The sequence below is a fragment of the Arachis stenosperma genome, chromosome 3 (assembly GCF_014773155.1).
Source record: "Arachis stenosperma cultivar V10309 chromosome 3, arast.V10309.gnm1.PFL2, whole genome shotgun sequence".
In the NCBI taxonomy this organism is placed as follows: Eukaryota; Viridiplantae; Streptophyta; class Magnoliopsida; order Fabales; family Fabaceae; genus Arachis; species Arachis stenosperma.
The window spans coordinates 39,276,120-39,302,456 of record NC_080379.1 but is presented as its reverse complement, the minus strand read 5'-3'; the positions used below and the strand labels follow the sequence as shown (position 1 = coordinate 39,302,456).

At 36.5% G+C, this 26,337-nt stretch overlaps 1 protein-coding gene and 1 non-coding gene across 3 annotated transcripts; both read left to right on the top strand.

Annotated features, from left to right (window-relative positions):
- The first annotated feature begins 498 nt into the window (after window positions 1-498).
- On the top strand, window positions 499-5,549 carry LOC130969430 (NADPH:adrenodoxin oxidoreductase, mitochondrial). Of its 2 annotated transcripts, XM_057895148.1 has the most exons (14): window positions 499-725; window positions 1,879-2,094; window positions 2,200-2,304; window positions 2,432-2,545; window positions 2,653-2,706; window positions 2,890-3,006; window positions 3,098-3,207; window positions 3,315-3,388; window positions 3,611-3,672; window positions 3,873-4,068; window positions 4,202-4,262; window positions 4,511-4,578; window positions 4,743-4,888; window positions 5,071-5,549. In XM_057895148.1, the coding sequence occupies exons 2-14, from the start codon at window positions 1,969-1,971 to the stop codon at window positions 5,302-5,304; spliced, it is 1,467 nt and encodes a 488-aa protein (XP_057751131.1). In that variant the 5' UTR covers window positions 499-725; window positions 1,879-1,968; the 3' UTR covers window positions 5,305-5,549. The 2 variants fall into 2 exon arrangements, with proteins under 2 accessions (XP_057751131.1, XP_057751130.1); XM_057895147.1 differs by lacking the exons at window positions 499-725; window positions 1,879-2,094; window positions 2,200-2,304; window positions 2,432-2,545 and having other exon boundaries at window positions 2,582-2,710.
- A 9,018-nt stretch (window positions 5,550-14,567) lies between these two features.
- On the top strand, window positions 14,568-14,671 carry LOC130972669 (small nucleolar RNA R71). Its single transcript, XR_009083833.1, has one exon. It is a non-coding gene; the product is annotated as a small nucleolar RNA R71 (small nucleolar RNA).
- The last annotated feature ends 11,666 nt before the right edge of the window (window positions 14,672-26,337 follow it).

Genomic DNA, 26,337 nt, shown 5'->3' with positions numbered 1-26,337 from the left:
GAGTCCCACTCCATGCTTAGATCAGATGGATAAAAAAAGATCTTTTAAACTTTTTTTTTTTAAATGAGCTTATTCACTTTAGACTTAATTTAATATTGGACCAGAATATGAATAATTACGATCCCATTTATATGGCCAAATAAGTTGATCTTCCATTCTTATTAAACTGATTGGAGTTTACATAATTTTTCCTTTGATTTGTTCTAGAAACACCTCTTCAATCTTCCTTGTGTTCCATCCTCTTCCCTCAATTTTGGAATGAATGGTGTGGGTGGTCGTAGTTTCGGGCGAAAACAGGTATTTTGGTTTTTAAAAATGAAACTGAGACAAAGCACAAGGAAAAAATACTAGGCTTTTCTTTCTTGGGCTCGACTATTAGAATGACAAGTACATAAACTGTAAATGGATCTCTGCCCAAATAATCAAAATATAGGCCCATCTCATGTCCTAAATATAACATAGAACTGCCCATCGTCGCCTTTTTTTTTTCACTCCAATCCGCCTCCCTCAGCCGTCGCCGTCGCCGTCGCCTTCAGCCGTGTTCTCCCCAGCCGCTCATTGTTCTTACGCCCTCTAATATCTCTGTTTCATTCCTTCACATTCACAGCTTCTTCATCCAAACAAAGGAACATTCTCAATCTTTTCAAAACCCAACTCCAAACTCTCTCTCCTTCCCAGGGTCCTGTGGTCCTGATTCTAGCTCCCAACACTCTTCATCCCCTTCGGTATGTTCAAATACACTCTCTCTTTTCTTTTTCTTTATTTGCTTCCTATTTCTGATTTATGTTTATTAGAGGCTTCTAGCTAAGTGTGACACTTTTGAAGCCTATGCTATTTCATTCTAAGATATTAGAACAATTTGGTTATTTTTTTTAGTTTAAATAAGAGTTCGGGTTGTTTGTTTGAGCCTATTATTATGTCCAGTATTCTTTGCTAGTTGGTGGTACCAGGAAATATTATTCAAAATTTAGGGGTTTTGATTTTGATACATAAACTGTTAGTTTGTTCCTTAAAGCAGTAAAACCTTGCTAGTGTGTGTGCATCATATTAATTCAATATAGACCGCAATTCATTTTATGCAATACTTTTAACAGAAAAAGAAATTTGTTAAGAAACAAGAAGATTATGAGATAAGAGGAGAAAATTTCTTGTTTCCATCAGTGCTTTAACTAGAAGAAGTTTATATTGGTAATTGTATTATCCTTTACTTGTCTTAATATTTTCCGTCAGTTAGTTCAATCTCTATGCACATCTGAAATGTGAAACGGTGACCCTCTTAAGAATACCAAGATGTGAGCACCGAAGTGAAGACAAAAAGCTTTTAATATATTATGGCTGCCTAGTTGTTCTTCTTATTATGGCTGACGTGTTGTTAAATTTTTTGTTATTTGACTCTTGTGTTGTACATAGATGATATTTGGGATTTCTTTTGTTATTTGACTCTTGTGTTGCACTTAGACAATATTATAAGACTTTGGTTGATGTCATCCATTTAATTTGTGTATTTTTAAGATTTAAATTTGAATATAATTATTTGAGTTTAATTTTGATGCACTGTCACTGTAAAATGTTTTACACAGTCGTACAATCACATCCGTTCATTTGGATGACCATTCACGTGGTCAATGAAAATAGTAGTTACTTTTGATGATGTGGGGTTACGTGATTAGACGCACGTGTAAAGCTGCTTTACACTGACAATGCATTATATTGTTTGTGTGTGTTTATTTATAATTTTTGTATATTTTATTTTAATTCGGTTATTTCGTTTGAACCTCTAAACTAGTGAATCAGTAGCTAGAGTGATTCAATGACTGATTTGGATTTCAAAACCATGCTCTTGACTAATGATTTTGTCGCTCTACAATTCTTCAACAGAAACCCTTTTAGACGATAAACGTGAATATAAACAAAGAAATCGAAGCATTTTTGTTTATGCTCTACAACTAGTGCTTCACCGATAATAAAATGCAAAACGTGGTAATTTTGCAAGCAAGGAAATGGTTTTCAAGAAGCTTGTCGAGCTTTTCTTCAAACCCTTTGAAAGTCTGCGTAGTTGGAAGTGGCCCTGCTGGATTCTACACTGCCGAGAAGGTAAGGGTCCATCCTTTATGATTCATGATTTATACTTAGTGTTGAAATTTGAATTTCCATAACCCTAAACCCTTTATCCTTTATGCTCATGATTTATCCTTTTAGATGTTGAAGGCTCATCAACAAGCGCAGGTTGATATCATTGACCGGTTGCCCACGCCTTTCGGCTTGGTTCGCTCTGGTGTTGCACCCGATCACCCTGAAACAAAGGTCTATTATCACTACCTTTATCATCATCATCATCATAATCATCATTTGAATTTGAAGTCTCTCGGATTATCGATTATTTGGTGAGAGTAACTCCATTGAACTTACTTTACCAGAAAACTTGCAACAGATTGTCATCAACCAGTTTTCACGGGTGGCGCAACACGAGCAATGCTCATTTCTTGGAAATGTGACTCTTGGATCTAGCATTTCTCTCTCTGAATTACGCAAGCTCTATCATGTGGTGAAGTTCTGGTTTTACATTTGCTATATTCATGGCAATGTGTTGGTGTAGTTGATATTTGTCACTTGCACCATCTTTTTCAATAATCATGTTATGCATTTGAGCAGGTTGTCCTTGCATATGGTGCTGAAAGTGACAGAAGTCTTGGTATCCCAGGAGAAGTATGTCTGGTTTTATTTTTTTACTTTCTGTGAATTGAGTATATACTTTGCTAGAATTTTATGCATTTGGTTGGAATTTCCTTTGGTTTAAGTGCTTGCTTATAGTTCATTTATCATGTGATGGTTATGCATTAGCGGATAATTTGAATTTACTTTTCAATGCTCTTTTATTTTTCTTCTCAGAATTTGAAAGGGATATATTCAGCTAGAGAATTTGTTTGGTGGTATAACGGGCATCCTGATGGGCGAAATCTTGATCCAGACCTGAAGAACACAGATTCAGCTGTAATTCTTGGTCAGGTAACTTTGTCCTGTGGATTCCTATGGTGAATAAATTTTATATCAAGTCCCAGCTAAGGTTTTGAAGGTAAAATGTTCAATTTTATTTCAGGGAAATGTTGCTCTTGATGTTGCACGCATTCTTTTACGGCCTACTGCAGAGTTAGCAACAACTGATATTGCCAATTATGCTTTGGCTGCTTTGGAGGAGAGCTCTATCAGGTTTCTAGTTGCGACTTGAAGTGGCTGTTTATTCATATTGCCAGTCCCCCCACCCCCCCAAACCCAAAAAGAGAGAGACGAATCTGTAACATAAGCAAATATTGCAGGAAGGTCTATTTGGTCGGAAGACGTGGTCCTGCCCAAGCGGCTTGCACTGCAAAAGAACTGCGGGAGATTCTTGGTAACTTTTGCATACCTTCATGCACGAGTTCATTTCACAATTCAGTTTTCAAAATTCTGAACCCAAAACACCTTGGAAAACGCGCTTAGCAGAACTCTTGTAATAAAAGAATAACATTTATAGATTATCATGAGTCTGATTTTAAACAATTTCAGAACATAAAGACTACATTTTGTGCTCTTCCACCTGAGACTTAACTGGAGGTTTGGTATCTATTTATAGGTATTCGTAACGTTGATATATCCATACAGGAAGTGGATCTACGTTTAACACCAGCCGATGAGGTATACAATGCATCACATTTTGTTAATTTATCACTATTTTTCCATATCAGAGGGAAATAAAAGCATTTGGGTTTTGTTGCCACCTTTATGGTTGTCGGTATTAGAATTATTTCTCCAATAATTGTTGTCGGTATTAGTGTGTTTGAAGACTTGGATTCCTTTTGATGCTATCTATGTCTTAATGTTGTCACTTGTTGAAGGAAGAACTAAAAAGCAACAGAATAAAGAGGAGAGTTCATGAATTGCTATCTAAGGCCGCCGCCAAACCCAGAACTGCTGGTTTGAACCAACGTGAACTTCATTTTGTCTTCTTCCGAAAGCCTGATAGTTTTCAAGAATCAGAAGACAGAACTGGCCATGTTTCTGGTGTGCACTTTGAAAAGACAGTTCTTAAAGGTAATTTTTGATTCTGCTGGGCTCTTCTAGAATGCTGGTAATAAGTCTTACTCGAAGGCTTACTAAGCCATTAAACTATCTGTTGTGCAATGAATTGCTTTTAAATATTTAATTAGTTGACTTTGTTTTGCAGGTGATGGCCCTGAAAAACAGATAGCCATCGGCACTGGAGAATTTGAAGATATAAAATGCGGGTATTATCCTATAACCGGGAAATCATATAAAAATACTTGGGTTCCTAGTTGTGAAAATTGTTTGCTTTGCATGAAATCTTTTCTACTGGTTTCATTGTAATGAAATACCCATTGGTTACAAACTTACAATACTTCATATCCTCCATAGATTGAAAGAGATTGATATTATGCTCTGCAAATAAATGATTGCTATCAAACAAATTGGAGAGTACTAACTGCATACATTGCAACCTTCTGACATTTTGTAGGTTGGTACTTAAGAGCATTGGTTACAAATCAGTACCAGTTGATGGCTTACCTTTTGATCATAAGAAAGGTAGAAAAACAATTAATGCTTCGGATCCATTCACTTCTACTCTGTCGATACGTGTGGTACACATTTCGTTTTGGTATCTTTCAGATACTAGTCAAGGAAAACTTGTTCCTTGGTGCACGTGTCATCTGACAGGGCCTCATGGTTGTACATGTCTAACATTTCAGGTATAGTTCCAAATTTTAGGGGTCGAGTATTGAGTGACACGTCAGGGGATCCGACACTTCTTGAAGAGGGCTTGTATGTTTGTGGTTGGCTGAAGCGAGGACCAACTGGAATTGTTGCCACAAACCTGCATTGTGCTGAAGAAACTGTACGTGTGTCTTGGTTTTCCATTCATATTATTCCTAAGGACACTTTATAACTGACCGTAGTAGTAAGATAACAACAAAATCAGTCACACTATGATGACTTGGTAATTGCAATACTTCATAGCATGTATGAAAACATGTTGAATAACACCAAGCATAAAATTGATTTTACTTCTATTTGTAGGTTTTGAGTATATCAGAAGACATTGAAAAAGGAATGTTGATTTCATCAGCTGCCTTACCAAAACCGGGCAGAGAGGGTCTTCTCCAGCTACTACAAGATAGAGATGTGAGAATAGTTTCATTCAGTGATTGGGAAAAGATAGACTCCGAAGAAAAGAGGCTTGGAAGTTCAAGGAACAAGCCTAGGGAGAAACTCTCCACCTGGGATGAGCTACACAAAGCTGCCCTAGAATGAATTGATTATTTATACATCTTATACCAGGAACACAATAATTGAAAGGATTTCATGATACGCACTTGTTGCGGAAGTCATCCTCTTATTTGTTGTGAACTTGTAATTTAAAAAAAAAAGGCCTGCTACACATACAAGTCTTTTTGGCTTACAAGTTAGCACAAGTCCAACAAAACACACACATTACACTCCCACATTCAAAAGTAAATAAACACACGTTATTCAACCACTTCCTGTTTTCAAAGCGCGCTACTCACCATGCATTATGAACGAATCTTCTTCTTCTTCCTCTATGAAAACGAGTTTTTTGTCAAATTTGAAGATAATGGAACTTTGGAAATATACTCAAACGATTACAGAAATACATTCAAAGGATTACAGAAATATACCCAAACGGTTACAGGAATTTATCTAAACGGTTATAGAAATACACTCAAAGAATTACAGAAATACACCTAAAGGATTACAAAACTAGAAGAACGTGCAGCAAGAAGAAGAAGAAGGTGCAGTGAAAACGTGCAGTAACGGTTTGAAACGCGTTAATATAAATGACTTGTATAAAAAAACGCTTGTATGTGGAGAATTATTCTTAAAAAAAATGGTAATAATATGAGGAATCCTTTTTAGCTCAAAGTTTTGCTAATCGTTGCTCTGATATCTGCCCGCAGAAGAATGCAGATTTGGCTTCCATTTTTCTAACCCTTGTCTACTTGTAACCCCTTTTTTTGCTTCAAAATATTTGTTAAGCACCATGTCGTACAGGTAATAACACATTTAACAAAAAAAGAAAATTCACAATGATCTTGAATTACATATGGATGATAGAGTAACACACTAGTTGTAAAAATTGGGTATTTACTAATGTTATAAGAATTGAATTGGTCATGAAGCAATAGAGTTAAAGATTTAAATAAAGTTTAATTTAAAATAATACATTTATATAGGAAATATTTATATATTTTGTGTTACTATTTTAAATAGTTAATTGCTAAAATATTAGGTCGTTTAACCAAAATTATTAGTTTTTTCAGTTTTGATCAATTCATTTATAATTGTTTGTTTTTTTTTTTCTTGAATAGAATTGGTTTGATAATAAATTTCTGATTAACTCATTTAAATTGGACAGTTCGTTTTTAAAACCATGGTATTTAAGGTCAAAATATAGTTTCATTATACTTGAGAAGAATGAGCCTACGTACACCTCTAACCTAAAAACTGGCTGAATGGTTTAACATATATGTGTTTTTTTAAAGAGAAAAAAATGCCAAAGTAAAGGTACCGTTGGTTTGTATTTTTTATTTTTATTTTTAATATTTTTTATTTTTATTATTTTTTTATAAAATTCAAAAATTAAAAGTAAAAACAAAAAATATAAATATAAATCAAACGCATTCTAAATTTAAAAAGAAATGATTGCGAGACCTAATCAGTAAGCCATTTTTTTAATAATATAATGTTGAGTTAAGAACATAACTAATTTAAATGATGACTACAAATATTGATTTATTAGGTTAAATACCCAATTAGTTTTGATTGCTTTAGTTAGTATTGCAGGCCAAAATTAAAGAAGCAGCAGCCCAAACCAATGGAACCAAGAAACAAAGGTTGTCAGTGAATTCTTTGATCCACAAACAAATCCCAAAGAAATGAAACAAAGAAATCATTTGCTGAATGAAAAGTCAAGTCAATCCAAGGCCAAGTTGATTCATCCAAGTTGAAGCCAACCAAAGCCAATGTTCACAAAGCTTTCTTCGGTCAGATTCAAGAAGAAAGAGAGAGAAAGCTTCTTCATTTTGGTTCATTCACCAGAGAAGAAGAAAAGAGAAAAGTAAATCAAGAAAGCAAATGTCTAATCGCCCTAATCAAAGCAAGTTAAGCTAAGTCAGATGATAAAGGTGATTTATTTCCATTTACATACAAGTTAATTTCTTCACTTTTTCTGCACATTTCTGCAAAGACAATTTGGGATAAATGGAGAAAGTGGGTTCTGATTTCCACTGTTGTGAATCAATGGCTTACAAAGTTACTTAGAGCCAAAACACATTTTTGATAGTTTGGATTTGGGATTATCATGAGAAAGCTCACATCTGCTGTCATGTTGTGTTCGGTCGAACAAATATTTCAAAAAATGAAATTCCTAATTTAGGGGTTGATTAAAGAAAGAGAAGGGATGAACCATGCAAGCTTAAGGTCCAAGAAGTTGACTTGAGAGAAACTCTAACTGTGACACAGCACAAGGTACAAAAGGAAAAACGTTTCTGGTTGGGACTCAAAGAGAGAAAACCTGAGAGAAAGAGAGCTGTGCGTGAAACCTCACTATTGTGTTTGAAGTTTTGGAAGTATTGCACCTACTCTAAAGGGAGCACTCTGCCTAGATGAAGAACAAGGTTATGAGTTCAGAAGTTGGGTTCAGTTCATAGAGTCAAAGCTGCATATTCATCATCTCCTTCATATTTTACTGTTTTGTATTTCAGTTTCAATGTATATCTTTTTGTATTTTCTTTGAGATAAAAAAAAGGCTAAAAAAGAGAAATTTAGAAAAAGTCTAAGAGTGAAAAAAGGTTGAGTGAAACACTTGAGAGAAAAGCCAAGAGTGATTTCAGATTTCTTTTGGTTGTATTTTCTATCTTGTATCAAGTACCTGTGTGGTGCCCCTTGCTAAGTTGGGTAAGCACTTAGTATAAAGAGTTTAGGTATTAGCATAACCAAGTCAAGTTTAGGTAGAAACTTGTGTGTCCAGATAGGATTGTGTGAATCCTAGAAAATTGGTGTATGTAATACTTTGACTATAGTGAAAATTCCACCACAATTGTGGTAGAGACTAGATGTAGGTTGCATTACACAAGGCAACTGAACCAGGATAAATGAATGTGTCAACTTCTTCCTTTCTTTTGCTGTTCTGTTTTCTGAAATTTATGAGACAAAACGAAATTGTCTCTTAAATTTTTCACTGCACAATTCAAACATAAATCAAGTTTGAAGTTTGGTATTAAAGGCTTACTTATTAAAGTAAAAGAAGGCCATAGATTCAACCCCTTTCTCTAAGCCTTTTGTAACCTTCAATTAGTATCAGAGTCAAGGTCTCAAGAATCAAGCTTCACAGCTTGGAGCAAAGGTCCAATGGCGAATAACTTGGGCACAACCACAGTTGCCTACACTCTAACAGAAGGTCAGTCAAACAACAGGCCTTTCTTCTTCAACGGGAAGAACTATGCCTACTGGAAATAAAAAATGCGGATCTTCATTCAATCAATTGACTACAACATATAGAAGATAGTGAAGAATGGTCCTAAAATCCCTACAAAGACAAATGCCGATGGAGTAGTGATAGCTACGATTTTAGGAAATTGCACGATCGGCAAAAATTCCTTCCGGCAAGTGCACCGGTTATCGTCAAGTAAAAACTCACAATAGAGTGAGGTCGAATCCCACAAGGATTGGTTGAGTGAGCAATTCGGATTAGAAGTGTGTTCTAGTTGAGCGGAATCAAGATTTGAGATGAGAATTGCGGAATGTAAAATTGGCGGGAAAAGTAAATGACAAGAAAATTAAATGGCTGAATCTTAAATTGCATGAATTAAAGAGCAGAATGTAAATTGCTGAAATTAAAAGGGATTGGGGTGATTGCAAGAATTGAATTGCAGAATGTAAAGAGAAAGTGGAAATCAGAAATGGGGAATTCATTGGGTTTAGGAGATATTGAAATCTCCGAATCAAAACATGTATATCTCTTCCTCAACCAATGCATTCATTGAATTTTGCTTGGCAATCTTATATGATTGGATCCCAATTCCTTGGCTCACCAATGCTCTCTAAAAACAAACAAATTCCCAATCCCTTGGTTTAAATGTTCATAAGAAGAGATGATGCTTGATCACTGATTATACCACACAATTTCATGAACCACAATTTGGTAGGATTACATGTCACAATATCCATCCAAACCCCAATCCAATCCACTGTGAGAAAGCTTCTCTAGCATGAATCCTCCATTCCTTTCCCAAGGCTCCGAAGGATTCCAATTATGGATAGTTTCTTTCCCAAGACAACTAACCAATGGAATTAGATCGAGAAGCTTTCTAACAAAATTCAAGAGAAAAGATTGAAGAAGAAGATAAAACTATTATTGATTCATTGAATTACAATAGAGCTCCCTAACCCAATGAAAGGGGTTTAGTGAGTCATAGCTCTGAATTCAATTACAAAAAGTATGAAAACTAGAAAAATGATCCAAAGTTCTCCTTAACTTAAATTCTATCCTATTTATACACTTTCTAAATTGAGCTTCTGTTGTGTTTCTTGGGCTTTGAGGCCTTTCCCTGATTTCCTTTTGCTTTGGGTTTATGATCCATAATCCTGATGAGGCTGCTGATCCAATTCTGTAACATTCATTGAGCCAACTTAGTGATAATCAAGTAATGACACATGACTCAACAAATTGAAATTCCAGACTCATCAATTCTTCAGGCCCAATCCCATAAACCATGATATTCAATTGGGTTTCATACCAGAGTACGTTTAAGTTAATGTTTGTGCTCAAATGCTAACTTAAACTGCAATATCTTTGGCCCAGAAACCTTTTCAAATCGTGGCGTTTAAGTTGCAGTTTAAGCTTAAACTGCAACTTAAACGTTGGACACTCCTGGAGGTGGTATAATTCAAGCACGTTTAAGCTTCAGTTTAAGGTTAAACTAAAGCTTAAACGTGGAAATGGAAGAAAGCAATCCTGGAGGGTAAAGTAGTCGAACACGTTTAAGCTTCAGTTTAAGGTTAAACTGAAGCTTAAACGTGGAAATGGAAGAAGGCAACCCTGGAGTGTGGAATTGTCGAACACGTTTAAGCTTCAGTTTAAGGTTAAACTGAAGCTTAAACGTGGAAATGAAGAAAGCAACCCTGGAGGAGAATGGTCGAACACGTTTAAGCTTCAGTTTAAGGTTAAACTGAAGCTTAAACGTGGAAATGAAGAAAGCAACCCTGGAGTGTGGATTTTGGTCGAACACGTTTAAGCTCCAGTTTAAGCTTAAACTGGAGCTTAAACGTGGAAATGGCTCCCTGGTGCATTTCCCATTTCTGGCGTTTAACTTCCAGTTTAAGGTTAAACTGGAGGTTAAACGCCACTTTCAACTTTTCCTCAGCTTTCATGATTTTGGCGTTTAAGCTCCAGTTTAAGCTTAAACTGGAGCTTAAACTGGAGCTTAAACTCCACATGTGATATTCAAGCTTCCTTTATTGATTTTGTTGCTTCCTTGCCTAAACTCTTCTTCCCTGAAATCATCCAAACAACTGCATCAAAGTCTTGCAAAATTTCATGAGAAATCTTCCATTCATAGCATTCAAGTAATATAACTAAAAACTCATGGAATTTGCATCAAAATCATACTGTTTGGATGGTTCATTGCTTTGTTATTCATTTAACCATTCTTGGTTACTTTAAGCTCAAGAAAATGCATAAAACAACTAAAACTAACAGAAAAATGCTAGTGAAACTAGCCTAAGATGCCTTGGCATCACAACACCAAACTTAATACTTGCTTGTCCCTAAGCAAGTCCTGAGTTATTTGAGAAGAAAGTATGAAACAGAAAGCAATTACATTGGCTATATTAGTAAGCATTTGAAGTTCATCAGAAGGGTTTTATGCAGAAAGTTGCAGCATCACTTTTTCATTCTTATCAGGTAAGATTATCACTTTTTCATTGCATCTATCAAACACTGCTATGGCCTCTTGTTATTCTTATGTCCTTGGCACTTTTCCCTTCTTTGTTTTTCTTTTTCTTAGAGCTCCTTTGCTCCTTGTTTGCTCAGTGTCATGTGTTGCACAAGCCTTTGGCATTTTCTTTTTCTTATCAGTGCACTACACATATCCACTACAGGCATTTTAGTTCACATTTCTTCTTGAGACATTGGTGCCCAGCACCTCTTTGTGTGACTAAATGTTTTGTATTTAGGTTGCTCTTGATAATGGACTTTTGGTTGATAATCCCGGGTTAGTTAACCCAAGTTACCAAGTGTTAAAACACTCCTCAGAACCTATTCATCCAAGCATATCCTTAATACATAAACACCACAGGCATTTGTCTCAGAAGTTCAAACCATTGGTGCCTAGCTTATTTTCTCAATTTTTTTGCTTTTTGGTTGCCCTTTTTCAGTGGCTCTTTCTTCTTCTTTTTCTTTCTTTTCATGGCCAAAGACATTTATTCATCAAGATCCATAAACAGTATTCAAACTTCTACACAAAAATAATTCTACACTCAATTTCCAGTGATCTGACTAAACAATCAAGCATGCATACCACCACTTAATTCTACTTGATTTGTCACTAATTGAGCCAAGTTACTTTTGTTCAAACTTTTTTTTTTATTTTTGGAAACAGAACAAGCATGGCAAGCATTTGTTTAAGAAGGTGAAGTTATATCCAAACATCTAGGCATTCACTTTATTCAAAGCAGTAAACAGACAAACATACTAGAAACTTCACATTCCAGAAAGATTCAACAATTATAGTTTAAACCAGAACAAGCATGCTTTGTTTGCCTTTTAAAGAATGGTCAAGGAACAACACCACCTTGTGAAATTTCTTGTTTTCTCTTTGTTGCCAGGAAATAATTTGATTTCTCCTTCTTCTCCTAGTTGTTGCTTCATGTTCTTTCTAAGATCCTTGTTTCCTTTCCTGCAAAGAGTGATGAAGTTGCTTGCTTCTCAAGCACTTGAGTGGTTAGCTCAACTATGTATGGGCAAGTGTCTGAGTCTTAAGTTGGTGTGTGAACACCAAACTTAGTCTCCTACTTACTCCTCTGCTCTTTGAATCCTTGAATTCTCCTTGGAATGAAGTTGCTGCTAAGGATTTTAAGCATTTCTGTGATTGCTTAGAATGGTTGTTCCTTTCATATAATTCAAAGGTTGTTGTGTTCAGTTGATCTGTATGGTGGAACACCAAACTTAGAGTCACACATTCCCCTTTGAATTATTGATCCACGAATTCATTGTTTAGTGTGAAACACCAAACTTAATTCTTTGCAATGCACAGAAACTACTTCACCTTTTTATTGAAACAAATAAAAGAAACAGCAAAGGAGTATTACCTCAGGTTGGGTTGCCTCCCAACAAGCGCTTCTTTAACGTCACTAGCTTGACGGTTGTCCCTTGTTAGGGTGGATTGTAGTGCTTGATGTCCTCTCCTCTCATTATGAAAACGTCCCCATTTGATTCCTTCATGATTTCCAAATGTTCCATAGAAAGAACTTTCCTGATTGTGAACACTTGAGGGAGCTGGGAAGGAATGGTTTTGAGGCCAGGTGGGATTGGCAGATAATGACTTGATATCACTTTATCTCCCGGAGAGAAACCTTCAGTGGGAATTTTCTTGTTTCTCCACCCTCTTGGCAATTTCTTTACAATTCTTCCCTCTCTCTTGAGGATTTCTTCATTGACCCTTATGCCAGGAGGATCCTTCTGATCTGTTTCTATTGATTCTTGTGGCTTTAACTCTTGCAATTCTTGTTTGCCTTCCAAGGACTGTTTCAGAGTTTCAGCTGCTGGATTGCTTTCCTCCAAACACAGATGGCTACTATCATCCTTAGGCTTTTCAGGTTCTGGTTCAGGCTCAGATGCAGGTTTGAAAACATGGAAAATGAGCTGTTCATCATGTATTCTCAAAATTAGCTCTCCTTGTTCTACATCTATGAGCGCTCTAGCAGTGGCTAGAAATGGCCTTCCCAGAATGATAGGGTGTAGGTAGCTTTCTTCCATGTCCAAAATGACAAAGTCTGTGGGGAAGAAATAATTTTCCACTTTCACCAGCACATTCTCAACTACCCCTTCAGCTTGCTTCTGAGTTTTGTCAGCCAGTTGTATGATTACATCAGTGGATCTCACCTCATTCAGTTGTAGCCTCTTCATAAGAGTCAGAGGCATCACATTTATGCTAGCTCCTAGATCACAGAATCCTCTGTCAATTTTTGTTTCCCCTATGATGCAGGGGATATGAAAACTTCCTGGGTCTGTTTTCTTAGAGACTATGTCCTTCTTGATGAGGGCACTGCATTCTTTGTTCATTATTACAGTTTGTCCTCCCTTCAAAACTCTTTTCTTGCTCAGCAATTCCTTCAAATACTTGATATGTGTAGGCATCTGCTGGAGAATCTCAAGAAAGGGAATATTGATATGGAGAGACTTAAATGTCTCTAAAAACCTTGAATATGTTTTCCCTTTTTCACCTCCTCCTAACCTCTGAGGAAATGGTGCTTTTGGTTGGTATGTTTCCAGCATGCCTTTATTTTGCAGTTCATTGGCTTGCTCAGTTTCACTTTCCTGCTTAGCTTCTTCCACACCTTCCTTCAAGATTTCTGGCTCCTGTTCTGAGGGTCTGATTCCTTCTTCTTCTGAGACTTCCTTCAATATGGTGATGGCCTTGCATTCTTCCCATCTCACTCCCTTTTGTTCCCCTTTAGGATTCTTTTTTGTGTCACTAGGGAACACTGCAGTTGACTTGGGGGCCTGTTGAGATAGCTCTCCTACTCGAGACTCCATCCTCTTGAGTTTTTCACCATGGTTCCTTAAGGTAGATCTCACATCATCCCTAAAGCTTTTCAACTCACTTATGTCCTGACCCATGTTTGCAAGCATTCCTTCTATCCTGTTTAATTGATCTTGAAATTGTTGGTTCGGATTAGGTTGGGCAGGTTGATTATTTTGGCCATGATATGGTGGTTGGGAGTAAGTATTTTGTGTGGCTTGGTATGATCTTTGGTTGGAGTTTTGGTATGTGGAATTGTTATGTTGGTTGGGGTTGTAAGGTTTGTGGTTTTGTGGTTGGGTTTGCTGGTTTCCCCACCCAAAGTTTGGGTGGTTTTTCCAGCCTGGGTTGTAAGTGTTGGAATGTGGATCATATGGTTGCATTTGTTGATTTCCCACATAGTTGGCCTCTTCCCAATCACCTCCTTCAGTGCTTACCTCCTCTTGATCTTGTGTGTGTATTGCAGCCACTTGATTTGTTTCTAATTTCCTGGTGAGCTCTGCTAGTTGCTTGGCAAACACCTTGTTTTGGGCTAGAATTGTATCAACATGGTTCAGCGCCATGACTCCCTTAGTGTTGTGTCTCTCTGAAGCATAGTAGTACTCATTCTCAGCCACTGTCTCAATCACTTCAATGGCTTCTTCCACAGTCTTTTTCCTGTTCAATGAACCTCCTGATGAATGGTCTACAGCCTTCCTTGATTCATAAGAAAGTCCATCATAGAAAATATGCAATTGCACCCAGTCATGGAACATGTCTGGTGGGCATTTCCTTGTCAAATCCTTGAACCTCTCCCATGCCTCGTAGAGAGTTTCACCATCTTGTTGTCTAAAAGTCTGAACCTCAGATCGAAGCCTATTGACCTTTTGTGGGGGGTAAAAACGTGCCAGAAACTTGCTTTCCACCTCATCCCAGGTTGTTAGGCTCCCCCTTGGGAATGATTCCAGCCACTTAGCTGCCTTGTCCCTAAGTGAAAATGGGAACAAGAGCAGTTTATAGGCATCTTCCTGGACTCTATTGGACTTCACAGTGTCGCAAATTCTCAGGAATTTTGTGAGATGTTGGTTTGGATCTTCATTAGCACTCCCACCAAATGAACAATGATTCTCCACCAGTGATATTAGCTGTGGTTTGAGTTCAAAATTGTTGGCCTGAATGGGTGGTTTCTGAATGCTGCTACCACAATTCCCAGAGGTTGGGTTTATGTATGAACCAAGAACCCTCCTCTCGGGAATGGCATTGTTTCCATCAGCTCTCTCATGGTTGTGAACTTCTCTATCCATGTTGAGATCTAGAGCTTCCTCAAAATTGTCCTCAGATTCTTCTTCAGATTCTTCTTCTCCCAGTACTCTCTTCCCTCTTGCTTCCCTTCTAAGTTTATGAAGGGTCCTCTCTGGTTCGGTATATGGATGAGTTGATGTCTCTCCTCTCCTACCTGTCATACAAGAACACAGCACAGGCAACAAACAAGTGAAATACTCTTGGTTAATGGAAGAGTATGGTTAGAGCAGTTGAGGAATTGATTCAAATAGTTAGTGAGTCAGTGAGTTAGTTGCTTGAATTTAAAGGCATAAAAAAAGAAAGCAAGTAACAGAGTGCAGAAATTAAAATTCAACAAGTAACTTGAACTGAATTAACAAAACAAGAAAAATGCTCAATCTAGTTAACTTCCAATTTGAGAATTGTCAATCGAAAACCAATCCCCGGCAACGGCGCCATAAACTTGATAGCTACGATTTTAGAAAATTGCACGATCGGCAAAAATTCCTTCCGGCAAGTGCACTGGTTATCGTCAAGTAAAAACTCACAATAGAGTAAGGTCGAATCCCACAAGGATTGGTTGAGTGAGCAATTCGGATTAGAAGTGTGTTCTAGTTGAGCGGAATCAAGATTTAGATGAGAATTGCGGAATGTAAAATTGGCTGAAAACGTAAATGGCAAGAAATTGAAATTGCTGAATCTTAAATTGCATGAATTAAAGAGCGAGAAGCTAAATTGCTGAAATTAAAAAGGGATCGGGGTGATTGCATGAATTTAATTGCAGAATGTAAAGAGAAAGTGGTAGATCAGAAATGGGGAATTCATTGGGTTTCAGGAGATATTGAGATCTCCGAATCAAAACATTTTTATCTCTTCCTCAACCAATGCATTCATTGAATTTTGCTTGGCAATCTTATATGATTGGATCCCAATCCCTTGGCTCACCAATTCTCTCTAAAAACAAACAAATTCCCAATCCCTTGGTTTAAATGTTCATAAGAAGAGATGATGCTCGATCACTGATTATACCACACAGTTTCATGAACCACAATTTGGTAGGATTACATGTCACAATATCCATCCAAACCCCAATCCAATTCACTGTGAGAAAGCTTCTCTAGCATGAATCCTCCATTCCTTTCCCAAGGTTCCGAAGGATTCCAATTATGGATAGTTTCTTTCCCAAGACAACGAACCAATGGAATTAGATCGAGAAGCTTTCTAACAAAATTCAAGAGAAAAGATTGAAGAAGAAGATAAAAACTATTATTGATTCATTGAATTACAATAGAGCTCCCTAACCCAATGAAAGGGGTTTAGTGAGTCATAGCTCTGAATTCAATTACAAAAAGTATGAAAACTAGAAAAATGATCCAAAGTTCTCCTTAACTTAAATTCTATCCTATTTATACACTTTCTAAATTGAGCTTCTGTTGTGTTTCTTGGGCTTTGAGGCCTTTCCCTGATTTCCTTTTGCTTTGGGTTTATGATCCATAATCCTGATGAGGCTGCTGATCCAATTCTGTAACATTCATTGAGCCAACTTAGTGATAATCAAGTAATGACACATGACTCAACAAATTGAAATTCCAGACTCATCAATTCTTCAGGCCCAATCCCATAAACCATGATATTCAATTGAGTTTCATACCAGAGTACGTTTAAATTAATGTTTGTGCTCAAATGCTAACTTAAACTGCAATATCTTTGGCCCAGAAACCTTTTCAAATTGTGGCGTTTAAGTTGCAGTTTAAGCTTAAACTGCAACTTAAACGTTGGACACTCCTGGAGGTGGTATAATTCAAGCACGTTTAAGCTTCAGTTTAAGGTTAAACTGAAGCTTAAACGTGGAAATGGAAGAAAGCAATCCTGGAGGGTAAAGTAGTCGAACACGTTTAAGCTTCAGTTTAAGGTTAAACTGAAGCTTAAACGTGGAAATGGAAGAAGGCAACCCTGGAGTGTGGAATTGTCGAACACGTTTAAGCTTCAGTTTAAGGTTAAACTGAAGCTTAAACGTGGAAATGAAGAAAGCAACCCTGGAGGAGAATGGTCGAACACGTTTAAGCTTCAGTTTAAGGTTAAACTGAAGCTTAAACGTGGAAATGAAGAAAGCAACCCTGGAGTGTGGATTTTGGTCGAACACGTTTAAGCTCCAGTTTAAGCTTAAACTGGAGCTTAAACGTGGAAATGGCTCCCTGGTGCATTTCCCATTTCTGGCGTTTAACTTCCAGTTTAAGGTTAAACTGGAGGTTAAACGCCACTTTCAACTTTTCCTCAGCTTTCATGATTTTGGCGTTTAAGCTCCAGTTTAAGCTTAAACTGGAGCTTAAACTGGAGCTTAAACTCCACATGTGATATTCAAGCTTCCTTTATTGATTTTGTTGCTTCCTTGCCTAAACTCTTCTTCCCTGAAATCATCCAAACAACTGCATCAAAGTCTTGCAAAATTTCATGAGAAATCTTCCATTCATAGCATTCAAGTAATATAACTAAAAACTCATGGAATTTGCATCAAAATCATACTGTTTGGATGGTTCATTGCTTTGTTATTCATTTAACCATTCTTGGTTACTTTAAGCTCAAGAAAATGCATAAAACAACTAAAACTAACAGAAAAATGCTAGTGAAACTAGCCTAAGATGCCTTGGCATCAAGTAGTGATTCCAAAAGAGGAAGTTGAATAGAATGACGACGATAAAAAGAATGTTGAGCTGAATGCTAAAGCAATAAACTTGCTGCATTGTGCTATCAGCTTTGAGGAGTACCGAAAGGTGTCTAGATGCAAGACGGCCAAAGAAATTTGGGAGAAACTCCAGATTACACACGAAGGTACCAAACAGGTCAAAGAAACAAAGATTGATATGCTGCATTTACCATGAATGATGGAGAAAGCATTGATGAAATATTTGAGAGATTCTCAATCATTATCAACAGCCTTGATGCTCTGGGCTTAACACACACTGAACAAACCTTAGTGAGAAAAATCCTTAGAAGTCTCACAAAAGAGTGGGAAACAAAAGGCACTGTCCTAACTGAGAGTAACAACCTAAGTCCTATAACTTATGATGAGTTGAGAGTGAAACTTCTTGCTTATGAAATCACACACACAAGACGAGACTCAAAGAAAAAGGGAATAGCCCTAAAATCAAAAGTAGAACCAAATGAGAGCGAGTTTAGTGACAGTTTTTCAAATGATAAAATTGTATTTTTTGCTAGGAGGATAAGGAGGCTAATGAGGAACAAAGGCAGGTACAAGGGCTCAAACTCAAATGAATGCAATAAGGACTTGAGCAAAGTGATATCCTACAATTGCAAGGAGGCTGGACACTTTAAATACAACTATCCAAAGCTCGAGAAGGAAGAAAAAAGGGAAGAAAAAAAAGAAGAGAATGCTCATGGCATCTTGGGAGGATCTTGAGAACGATTCGGATGAGGAAAAGGACTCCGAATATGAAGCCCAAGTATGCTTCATGGCTAGTGAAGATCAACTGGAAGAGGTAAATTACTATGACCTATCTATGGATGATTTACACGTTATTGTAGATGATCTTACCCATCATTCTGAAAATTTGTTGAAAAAATATAATAAATGTAAATTTGAAAATGAGATGTTGAAGGCAGAAAATGATTTTTTAAAAGAAAAAGTGAAAGAAATAGAATGTGCAATGGACCTTATCGAAGAAAATAGGTTTTTGAAATCTGAAATTTAAATACTTAAAGGAAAGTACATTTTAGATCCCTCACAAGAACTTGTTGCTAAAAATAAAAGGCTAAATGAAATTATTAAAAGATTGAATAGTAATTTAGCAAGAGTTGCTCACAGTTCTAGTAACTTGGACAAATTATTTGCAAATCAACGACTATTGTTTGAAAAATCTGGTTTAGGTTATGTGACAAAAGAGAGTGCAATTTTTGAAAATTCTTCTACAAAATTCATGGCCTCTTCTTAAAAAACAAAATCCACCATCAACAAATCTAGTCTTGAATATGTTTCCACCTATGAAAAGGAATTTATAAAATGCTATTTTGATGAAACTGCATCATTTTCAATAACTGAACCTACATTAAACAAGTCGGGTTTGGGATATGACTCAAACAATGAGGTTACTTTCAAAAAACCACTATTTCACAAAAGAACCTCTCATTCAAGAAGCCTTTATGCTTTCAAAAACTCTGGCCTGAGTGCATTTGCAAAAAGAAATGCATCTTTTTCAAAAATTTGAAAACCTCACTTTTTTTTTATCATTTCTAGCATCAAAACTGAAATCAATTTTAGCAACATGCACCAGAAAATCATTGTTTTATTTGTAAGAAAACTGGTCATTCTTACTTACAATGCTTTATTAAAAAAAGAAGAGTAGGAAACCAAACTTACAATGTTGTTTGTGATTTTAATGCACTTGGGCAAACTAGGTAGATTAACTTCAAAGGATCCAAATTAATTTGGATACCTAAGATTACTTGAGAATGTATGCAGATTTGCCTATCATCCAAGAAAAAGAAAGACATGTGGTACTTGGATAGCGGATGTTCTAGGCACATAACGGAAAGGTCAACATTCTTCATCAAACTCAACAAATATGATGGAGGGTTTGTGACTTTTGGAGATGATGGTAAGGGCAAAATTATAGCAGTTGAAAAAGTAGATAAAAATCATTCTACATTTATTAATGATGTCTTTTTAGTTGATGGATTGATGCATAATCTGTTGAGTATTAGTCAGTTGTATCATTAAGGTTACTTAGTGATATTCAAAAGATTAGAATGCCGAGTGGTGAGTGAAAAGTCTAATGAGGTACTGTTTGTTGCAAATCGGTGTGATAATGTGTATGACCTCACTCTTGATGAGCTAAATGATCAAAATGTAGCTTATTTTCACTTCAAAGAATCTGAAAAGTGGCTATGGTATAAAAGATTGGGCCATGCAAGCATGTTCCAAATAAACAAGCTAGTCAAGAAGGGATTAGTAAGAGGTTTTTCTTTGATAAAATTTGACAAAGATATCACTTGTGATGCTTGTCAAATGGGTAAACAAACAAAGAATTCTTTTAAATCAAAGAAAGACATCTCTACTAAAAGGCCACTTGAAATGCTACATATTGATCGATTTGGTCCAACAAGAACTCAAATCTTAGGTGGTATACATTATGGTTTGGTGATTGTGGATGACTACACAAGATTTAGTTGGGTTTTGTTTCTTGCTCATAAAAATGATGCATTTGCGGCTTTTGAAGTTTCCAGCAAAAGAATTCAAAACGAAAAAGATTTAGAGATTGTTTCCATTAGAATGATCATAGAAAAGAATTTGAAAACCAATATTTTGAATCCTTTTGTGAGAAATTTAGAATATCACAAAATTTCTCTTGCCCAAGAACACCACAACAAATTGGTGTTGTGGAAAGAAGAAATAGAAGCATTCAAGAAATGACAAGAGCTATGCTATGTGAAAGTGATGTTCCAAAATTATTTTGGACTGAAGCTGTTAATACTGCTTGCCACATTTTAAATAGAACAATCATAAAATTTTTTTTTGAAAAAAACTCCTTATGAACTTTGGAAATGTCACCCACCAAATCTGAATTATTTACATATTTTTGGATGCAAATATTTTGTTCTGAATAACAAAGAAAATTTAGAAATTTTTTCTAAAGCCATATGAGTGTTTGTTTGTAGGATATTCTACAACTAGCAAAGCTTATAGAGTTTACCATCAATATGCTAGAATCATTGAGGAGTCCATACATGTTACCTTTTGTGATATTAACTTGGTTCAAAGTATCTTGAAAGATTGTGATGTAGGAACTCAAGTTGAAGGCAACAAAGGAGAAGTCCAAAATCATGAAAAAGAAATTTCTAGGCAACCTGAATCTGACATTGCTGCTGTAGGAGATCCTGCAAGAGACAATTCTAAGTCCACTAGACCCCGTGAGTGGAGATTTTTAAAGAATTATCGACAAGAATTTGTCATTGGGGACGTCTCTCAAGGTGTCAAAACTCGATCCTCCACTAGAAAAGTAAATGAAGAATCAAACCTAGCTTTTCTCTCTCAAATATAGCCATAAAACTCAAGGAAGCACTTTATGACCCCTCTTGGATAAAGGCTATGGAGGAAGAGCTTCATGAATTTGAAAAAAAAATCAAGTTTGGACACTTATTCCAAAGCCAAATGGAAAGAAAATAACTGGCACCAAGTGGATCTTCATAAACAAGTTGGGTGAAGATGGAAGCACAACTAGAAACAAAAAAAGATTGGTGGCACAAGGATATGATCAAGAGGAAGGAATAGACTTTGATGAATCCTTTGCTCCTGTTATCCGAATGGAAGCCATAAGAGTTCTTCTTGCTTATGCTGCTTATTGTGGTTTTAAATTATTTCAAATGGATGTGAAATGTGCATTCTTGAATGAAGTAATAGATAGAGAAGTGTATGTGGCTCAGCCACTTGGTTTTGAAAATAAAGAACTTCCAAATCATTTTTTCAAACTTTCAAAGGCTCTTTATGGCCTAAGATAAGATCCTAGAGCTTGGTATGAAAGACTTAGTTCTTTTCTCTTGAAAAACGGATTTCAAAAAGGCACCACAGATACTACTCTATTTATTAAAAATTCAAATGATTCTTTTATTCTAGACCAAATTTATGTTGATGACATCATTTTTGGATCAGCTAATGAAACCCTTTGTGCTGAATTTGGAAAACTCATGACAAGTGAATTTGACATGAGTAGGATGGGTGAACTTAATTTCTTCCTTAGGCTTCAAATAAAACAAACTGAAAATGAAATTTTTATTCATCAAGAAAAGTATGTCAAGGAACTCGTTAAGAAATTTGGTATGAAAAATACCAAACTCATGAAAACACCCATGCACCCTAACTCAAAGTTAGAAAAGGGTGAAACTGAAAAAGATGTTGATGAGACTAAGTATAGAGGAATGATTGGTTCTCTCATGTACTTAACATCTTCTAGACCTGATATAGCGCAAAGTGTTGGAATTTGTTCCAGATTCCAATCACAACCTAAAGAGTCACATCTTTCTACAGTTAAAAGGATTTTAGATATATTCACGGCACACTTAATTTTGGTTTATGGTATCCCAAGACTAACAAGTTTTTTGCAGTTGGTTATTGTGACACAGACTTTTCCGGAGATAGAGTTGATAGAAGAAGTACATTAGGCATATTCTGTTTGATAAACCCCATTTTTAGGGTTTATCTTGTGTTGAATTTAGAGTATTTTGTTAACCTTTTCTCACATTTATTCAATAAAATAGTATAGTTTCATGATTGTCTCCTAATTTGTGCTTAAATGTGAAAATATGCTTTTAGAACTTTGATTTGATAATTTTAATCTTCTTTTGATTCCACTAGATGCCTTGATGTGTTTGCTAGTGATTTCAGATTGAAAAGGACTAGGAATGGATCAAAGGAATGAAGAGAAAGCATGCAAAGTGGAGAAATCATGAAAAGCCAAAGATTTGGGACAAGTCTATGGACGCGCGCGCGCACTAGACACATACACGCGGATTGCAAAAACCCCATGGACGCATACGCGTGCTGTACGCATACGCGTAGATGCTGGCACGTGATTTTTGAGTGAAATCATGCCCAGCGAATTCACAGAGGCTGTGGGGCCCAGTTTAGAACCAATTTTGGCGCCAAAATGCTTTAAAGGACCAAGGATTGAAGGAAAAGGGAGGATTCCAACCATTCCATTCACTACACACATTTTAGGACTTTAGATCTAGTTGTAGTGCTAGTTTTCTAGAGAGAGAAGCTCTCTCTTCTCTCTAGAATTAGGATTAGGTTTAGGTTAGAATTTCTTAGATCTAGGCTTTAATATGTGCTTTCATCTACTTCTTCCTTTCAATTCTATGTTTCTACATATTGTTCTTCTACTCTCTAGTTGCAATTTCCTCTATTTTGTTTCCACACTTTGTAAGTTGATCTACTCTTGTTCTTCTTATTTTCTTTTAATGTAATTTGAGATAATTCATGTTAATTGTGTTTTCCTTTATTGTTGTTGTTAATTCCTTGCAATTAATTGTTGTTAGAATCCATTCTTGTTTTCAATTTACTATGCTTTCCCTTTGTGCCTCCCAAGTATTTGATAAAATGCTTGGAAGGATGTTAGAGTAGGATTTTATGTTTTTGGCTTGAGATGGTAATTTAGGAACTCTTGAGTTGCTAATGCCCAAGTGATTGATGATTGATAGCCATTGACTCTAGCTTTCATTAATTCAATTAGTGAATAATTAGGACCTATGCACTTAGATTGATATAGCTCATTTGACCTTCCTTTACTAGTTAGAGGATGATTTGATGAGATTGATCCTTGCAATTATCATGATGTGATTAGTGATGAGGATAGAGATCCTTGACCACCAAACCTTGCCAAGACCGCTTTATCATTTGATTTTCATTGCCATTTACTTTTTATGTTTCTTATCCAAAACCCCAAAATATACAACTCATAACCAATAACAAGAACACTACTCTGCAATTCCTTTGAGAAGACGACCCGAGGTTTGAATACTTTGGTTATTAATTTTAGAGGTTTGTACTTGTGATAAACAAATTTTTGTATGAAAGAATTATTGTTGGTTTAGAAAGTATACTTGCAACGAGATATCATTAGCAAAATTCTATACCACACAAAAGTCTGATCATCACTATTTTCTTCGAAGGTCTTTAAATGTCTGCTCTAGTAAGAAGCAATCCACAGTGGCTTTATCCATTGCTGAGGCTAAGTATATTGCTGCCTTCTCTTGTTGTTCTCGGCTTCTTTGGTTGAAAACTCAACTTGCTGATTACAAATTAAATGCTGATAGCATTCTCTTGTTGTGTGACAATATGAGTGCTACAAATCTTTCCAAAAATTCAGTATTGCACTCAAGAACTAAACATATTGAAGTGAGATTTCACTCAATAAGAGAATATTAACATTCAATTTGTTAAATAAGAGGATTAATTAGCTGATATTTTCACCAAATCTCTAGCTGAGAACAGATTTAGTAAACTAAGAACAAATCTAAGTATTATGAGTTATGATTCCTTATTTGAAACTTGCTTATGTCTTTGTTGAAGTTTTTTCTCTCAGACTGGGAAGAGAAAATTCTGGACAAATGAAGAACCATCATCCTGAATATTAATTTCTGGGCTCAATGGCAAGTTCTGAATCTTCTAGGCTAACCTTTCAGTTCAGAGTTCTCGTGGTCCGTTATGTTTCTTTAAATTCTATTATCTCTGGGCCCAATGAGTGTTACATCATCCATGTGTGATTTTATGTGTTGTCTTTTAGTGAAAAAGGTTTTATTTTAAAATTAGTTTTGTTTTACCAGTATTTTATTTTTAATAAAATCAAATCAAATTTTTTGAACGATGTCAGGTCTTTTCAAGGTCTAGTCATAGGTGATGCAGTTGCATGTTTTCAAGAAACCCCATTCTTGTTACAGTTACTAAACCTCTCTCTTCATAACTCCTTCTACAACCTCTTCAGTTCCTCCCCACTATCATCAGTGTCTTGTTTGTGCGAAACCCTTATTCTACACCAATGAGGAAGAAAACTATTATTCAAAAGAGTCCCAAGGCCAAAATCTTCAAAGTCTCTAAAAAACCTAGAACTTCTCCTCGCTCCAAAGATCAACCTTTTACACCATCACCTTCTCTTCCAACCTCTCCTCCTCGCACCGATCTAATTGCATGTACTAAAATAACTCCAAGGTATCCTTCATCTTCCAAGCCAACGGCTCCACCCAGTGCTCTCTCTTGGCCAAGTACTTCGAAGGGGAGGCATCCTGCTACTGAGGAGCCTACGCCTGAATCATCTCGACCTAAAGTATGAAGCTCGAACAGAAATCAAATCTCAATATCTCACTAACTTCATTGCTGAATATACCAAAAGTCAGGGAAGTCCTACAACATGGAGCCTATACGTAGATGGGTCATCTAATAAACCCGACAATGGAGCCAGAGTTATCCTAGAAAACGAACAAGAAACTCGGATAGAACTCTCATTAAGGTTCGGGTTTTCCATTTCTAACAACCAAGAAGAATATGAGGCCTTATTTGTTGGCTTGAAACTGGCTAAGGAAGTGGGGACAGAAAGACTGATAGTGTTCAGTAACTCTCAAGTAGTAACTTCACAGATTAACGGTACCTATCAAGCTAAAGACCCTAACATGAAGAAATACTTAGATGAAGCACGGGAACAATTAGCATAGTTTTCAGAATGTGAAGTCTGACATATAACCCGGGAATGTAATGCCCGAGCTTACGCCCTCTCCAAATTGGCCAACACCAAGCCTGGGGACAACAATAGAAGCCTCATCCAGGAGACCCTACATGCACCATCAATATTAAAGGGAGATGACTATTCGGAAGTAATGGCGATATCTAATCAAAATTTAGGATGGATGACCTCTATAATCAACTATCTCAAATTTGATATCCTCCCTAAGAATGGAAAGGAGGCCTGAAAGCTCATAAGGGAGGCACAAAACTACACATTGGTCCACAATGTATAAAATAGGGATGTCTACACCTCTCTTAAAGTGCATTCCGACCTCTAACACAAAAGAGGTCCTAGAGGAAGTACACAACATCATATGTGGGAACCATTTGAGAGCCCGATCACTAGCAAAGAAGGTGATCTGGGCCGACTTCTTCTGGCCGACCTTGCAAAAAGAAGCTATCGAGTTTGTTAAAAGGTGTCTGCCTTGTCAAAAGCATGCCAACTTCCATGTGGCACCTCCCGAAGAACTTATTAGTGTTATCTCACTATGGCCATTTTCAGAATAGGGACTCGATCACCTTGGACCATTTTCCCAAGCTCCAGGATAAGTCGAATGCCTTATAGTAGGGATTGACTACTTTACTAAATAGATCGAGGCAGAACAATTAACAACTATCACTACCCAAAGAAGTTAAAAGTTCCTCTATAAAAATATTGTCACCAGATTTAGAGTTTCACACTCCATCACTAGGATAATAGAACCCAGTTTACCGACTTATCCTTCAGAAATATGGTGGCTGATTTAAAAGTAAAAGACCAATTTATGTCGGTGGAACATCCTCAGGCCAATGGACAAGCTGAAGCAGCAAACAAAGCCATATTGGCCGGGCTGAAATGCCGACTACAAGAGGCAAAGGGAGCATGGGCAGACTAACTCCCTCAAGTCTTATGGGCATATCAGACAACCCCTCATTCCACAACAAGGGAGTCCCCATTCTAACTTGTTTACGGAATGGAAGCCATGATTCCCATAA

Bases quoted from the DNA above. Each gene is read 5' to 3' on its own strand.
- LOC130969430 (XM_057895148.1), top strand. From the start codon at position 1,969: ATGCAAAACGTGGTAATTTTGCAAGCAAGGAAATGGTTTTCAAGAAGC. The intron at 2,095-2,199 runs GTAAGGGTCCAT...TTATCCTTTTAG, and splicing joins GATTCTACACTGCCGAGAAG to ATGTTGAAGGCTCATCAACA. The intron at 3,389-3,610 runs GTAACTTTTGCA...ATCTATTTATAG, and splicing joins AGAACTGCGGGAGATTCTTG to GTATTCGTAACGTTGATATA.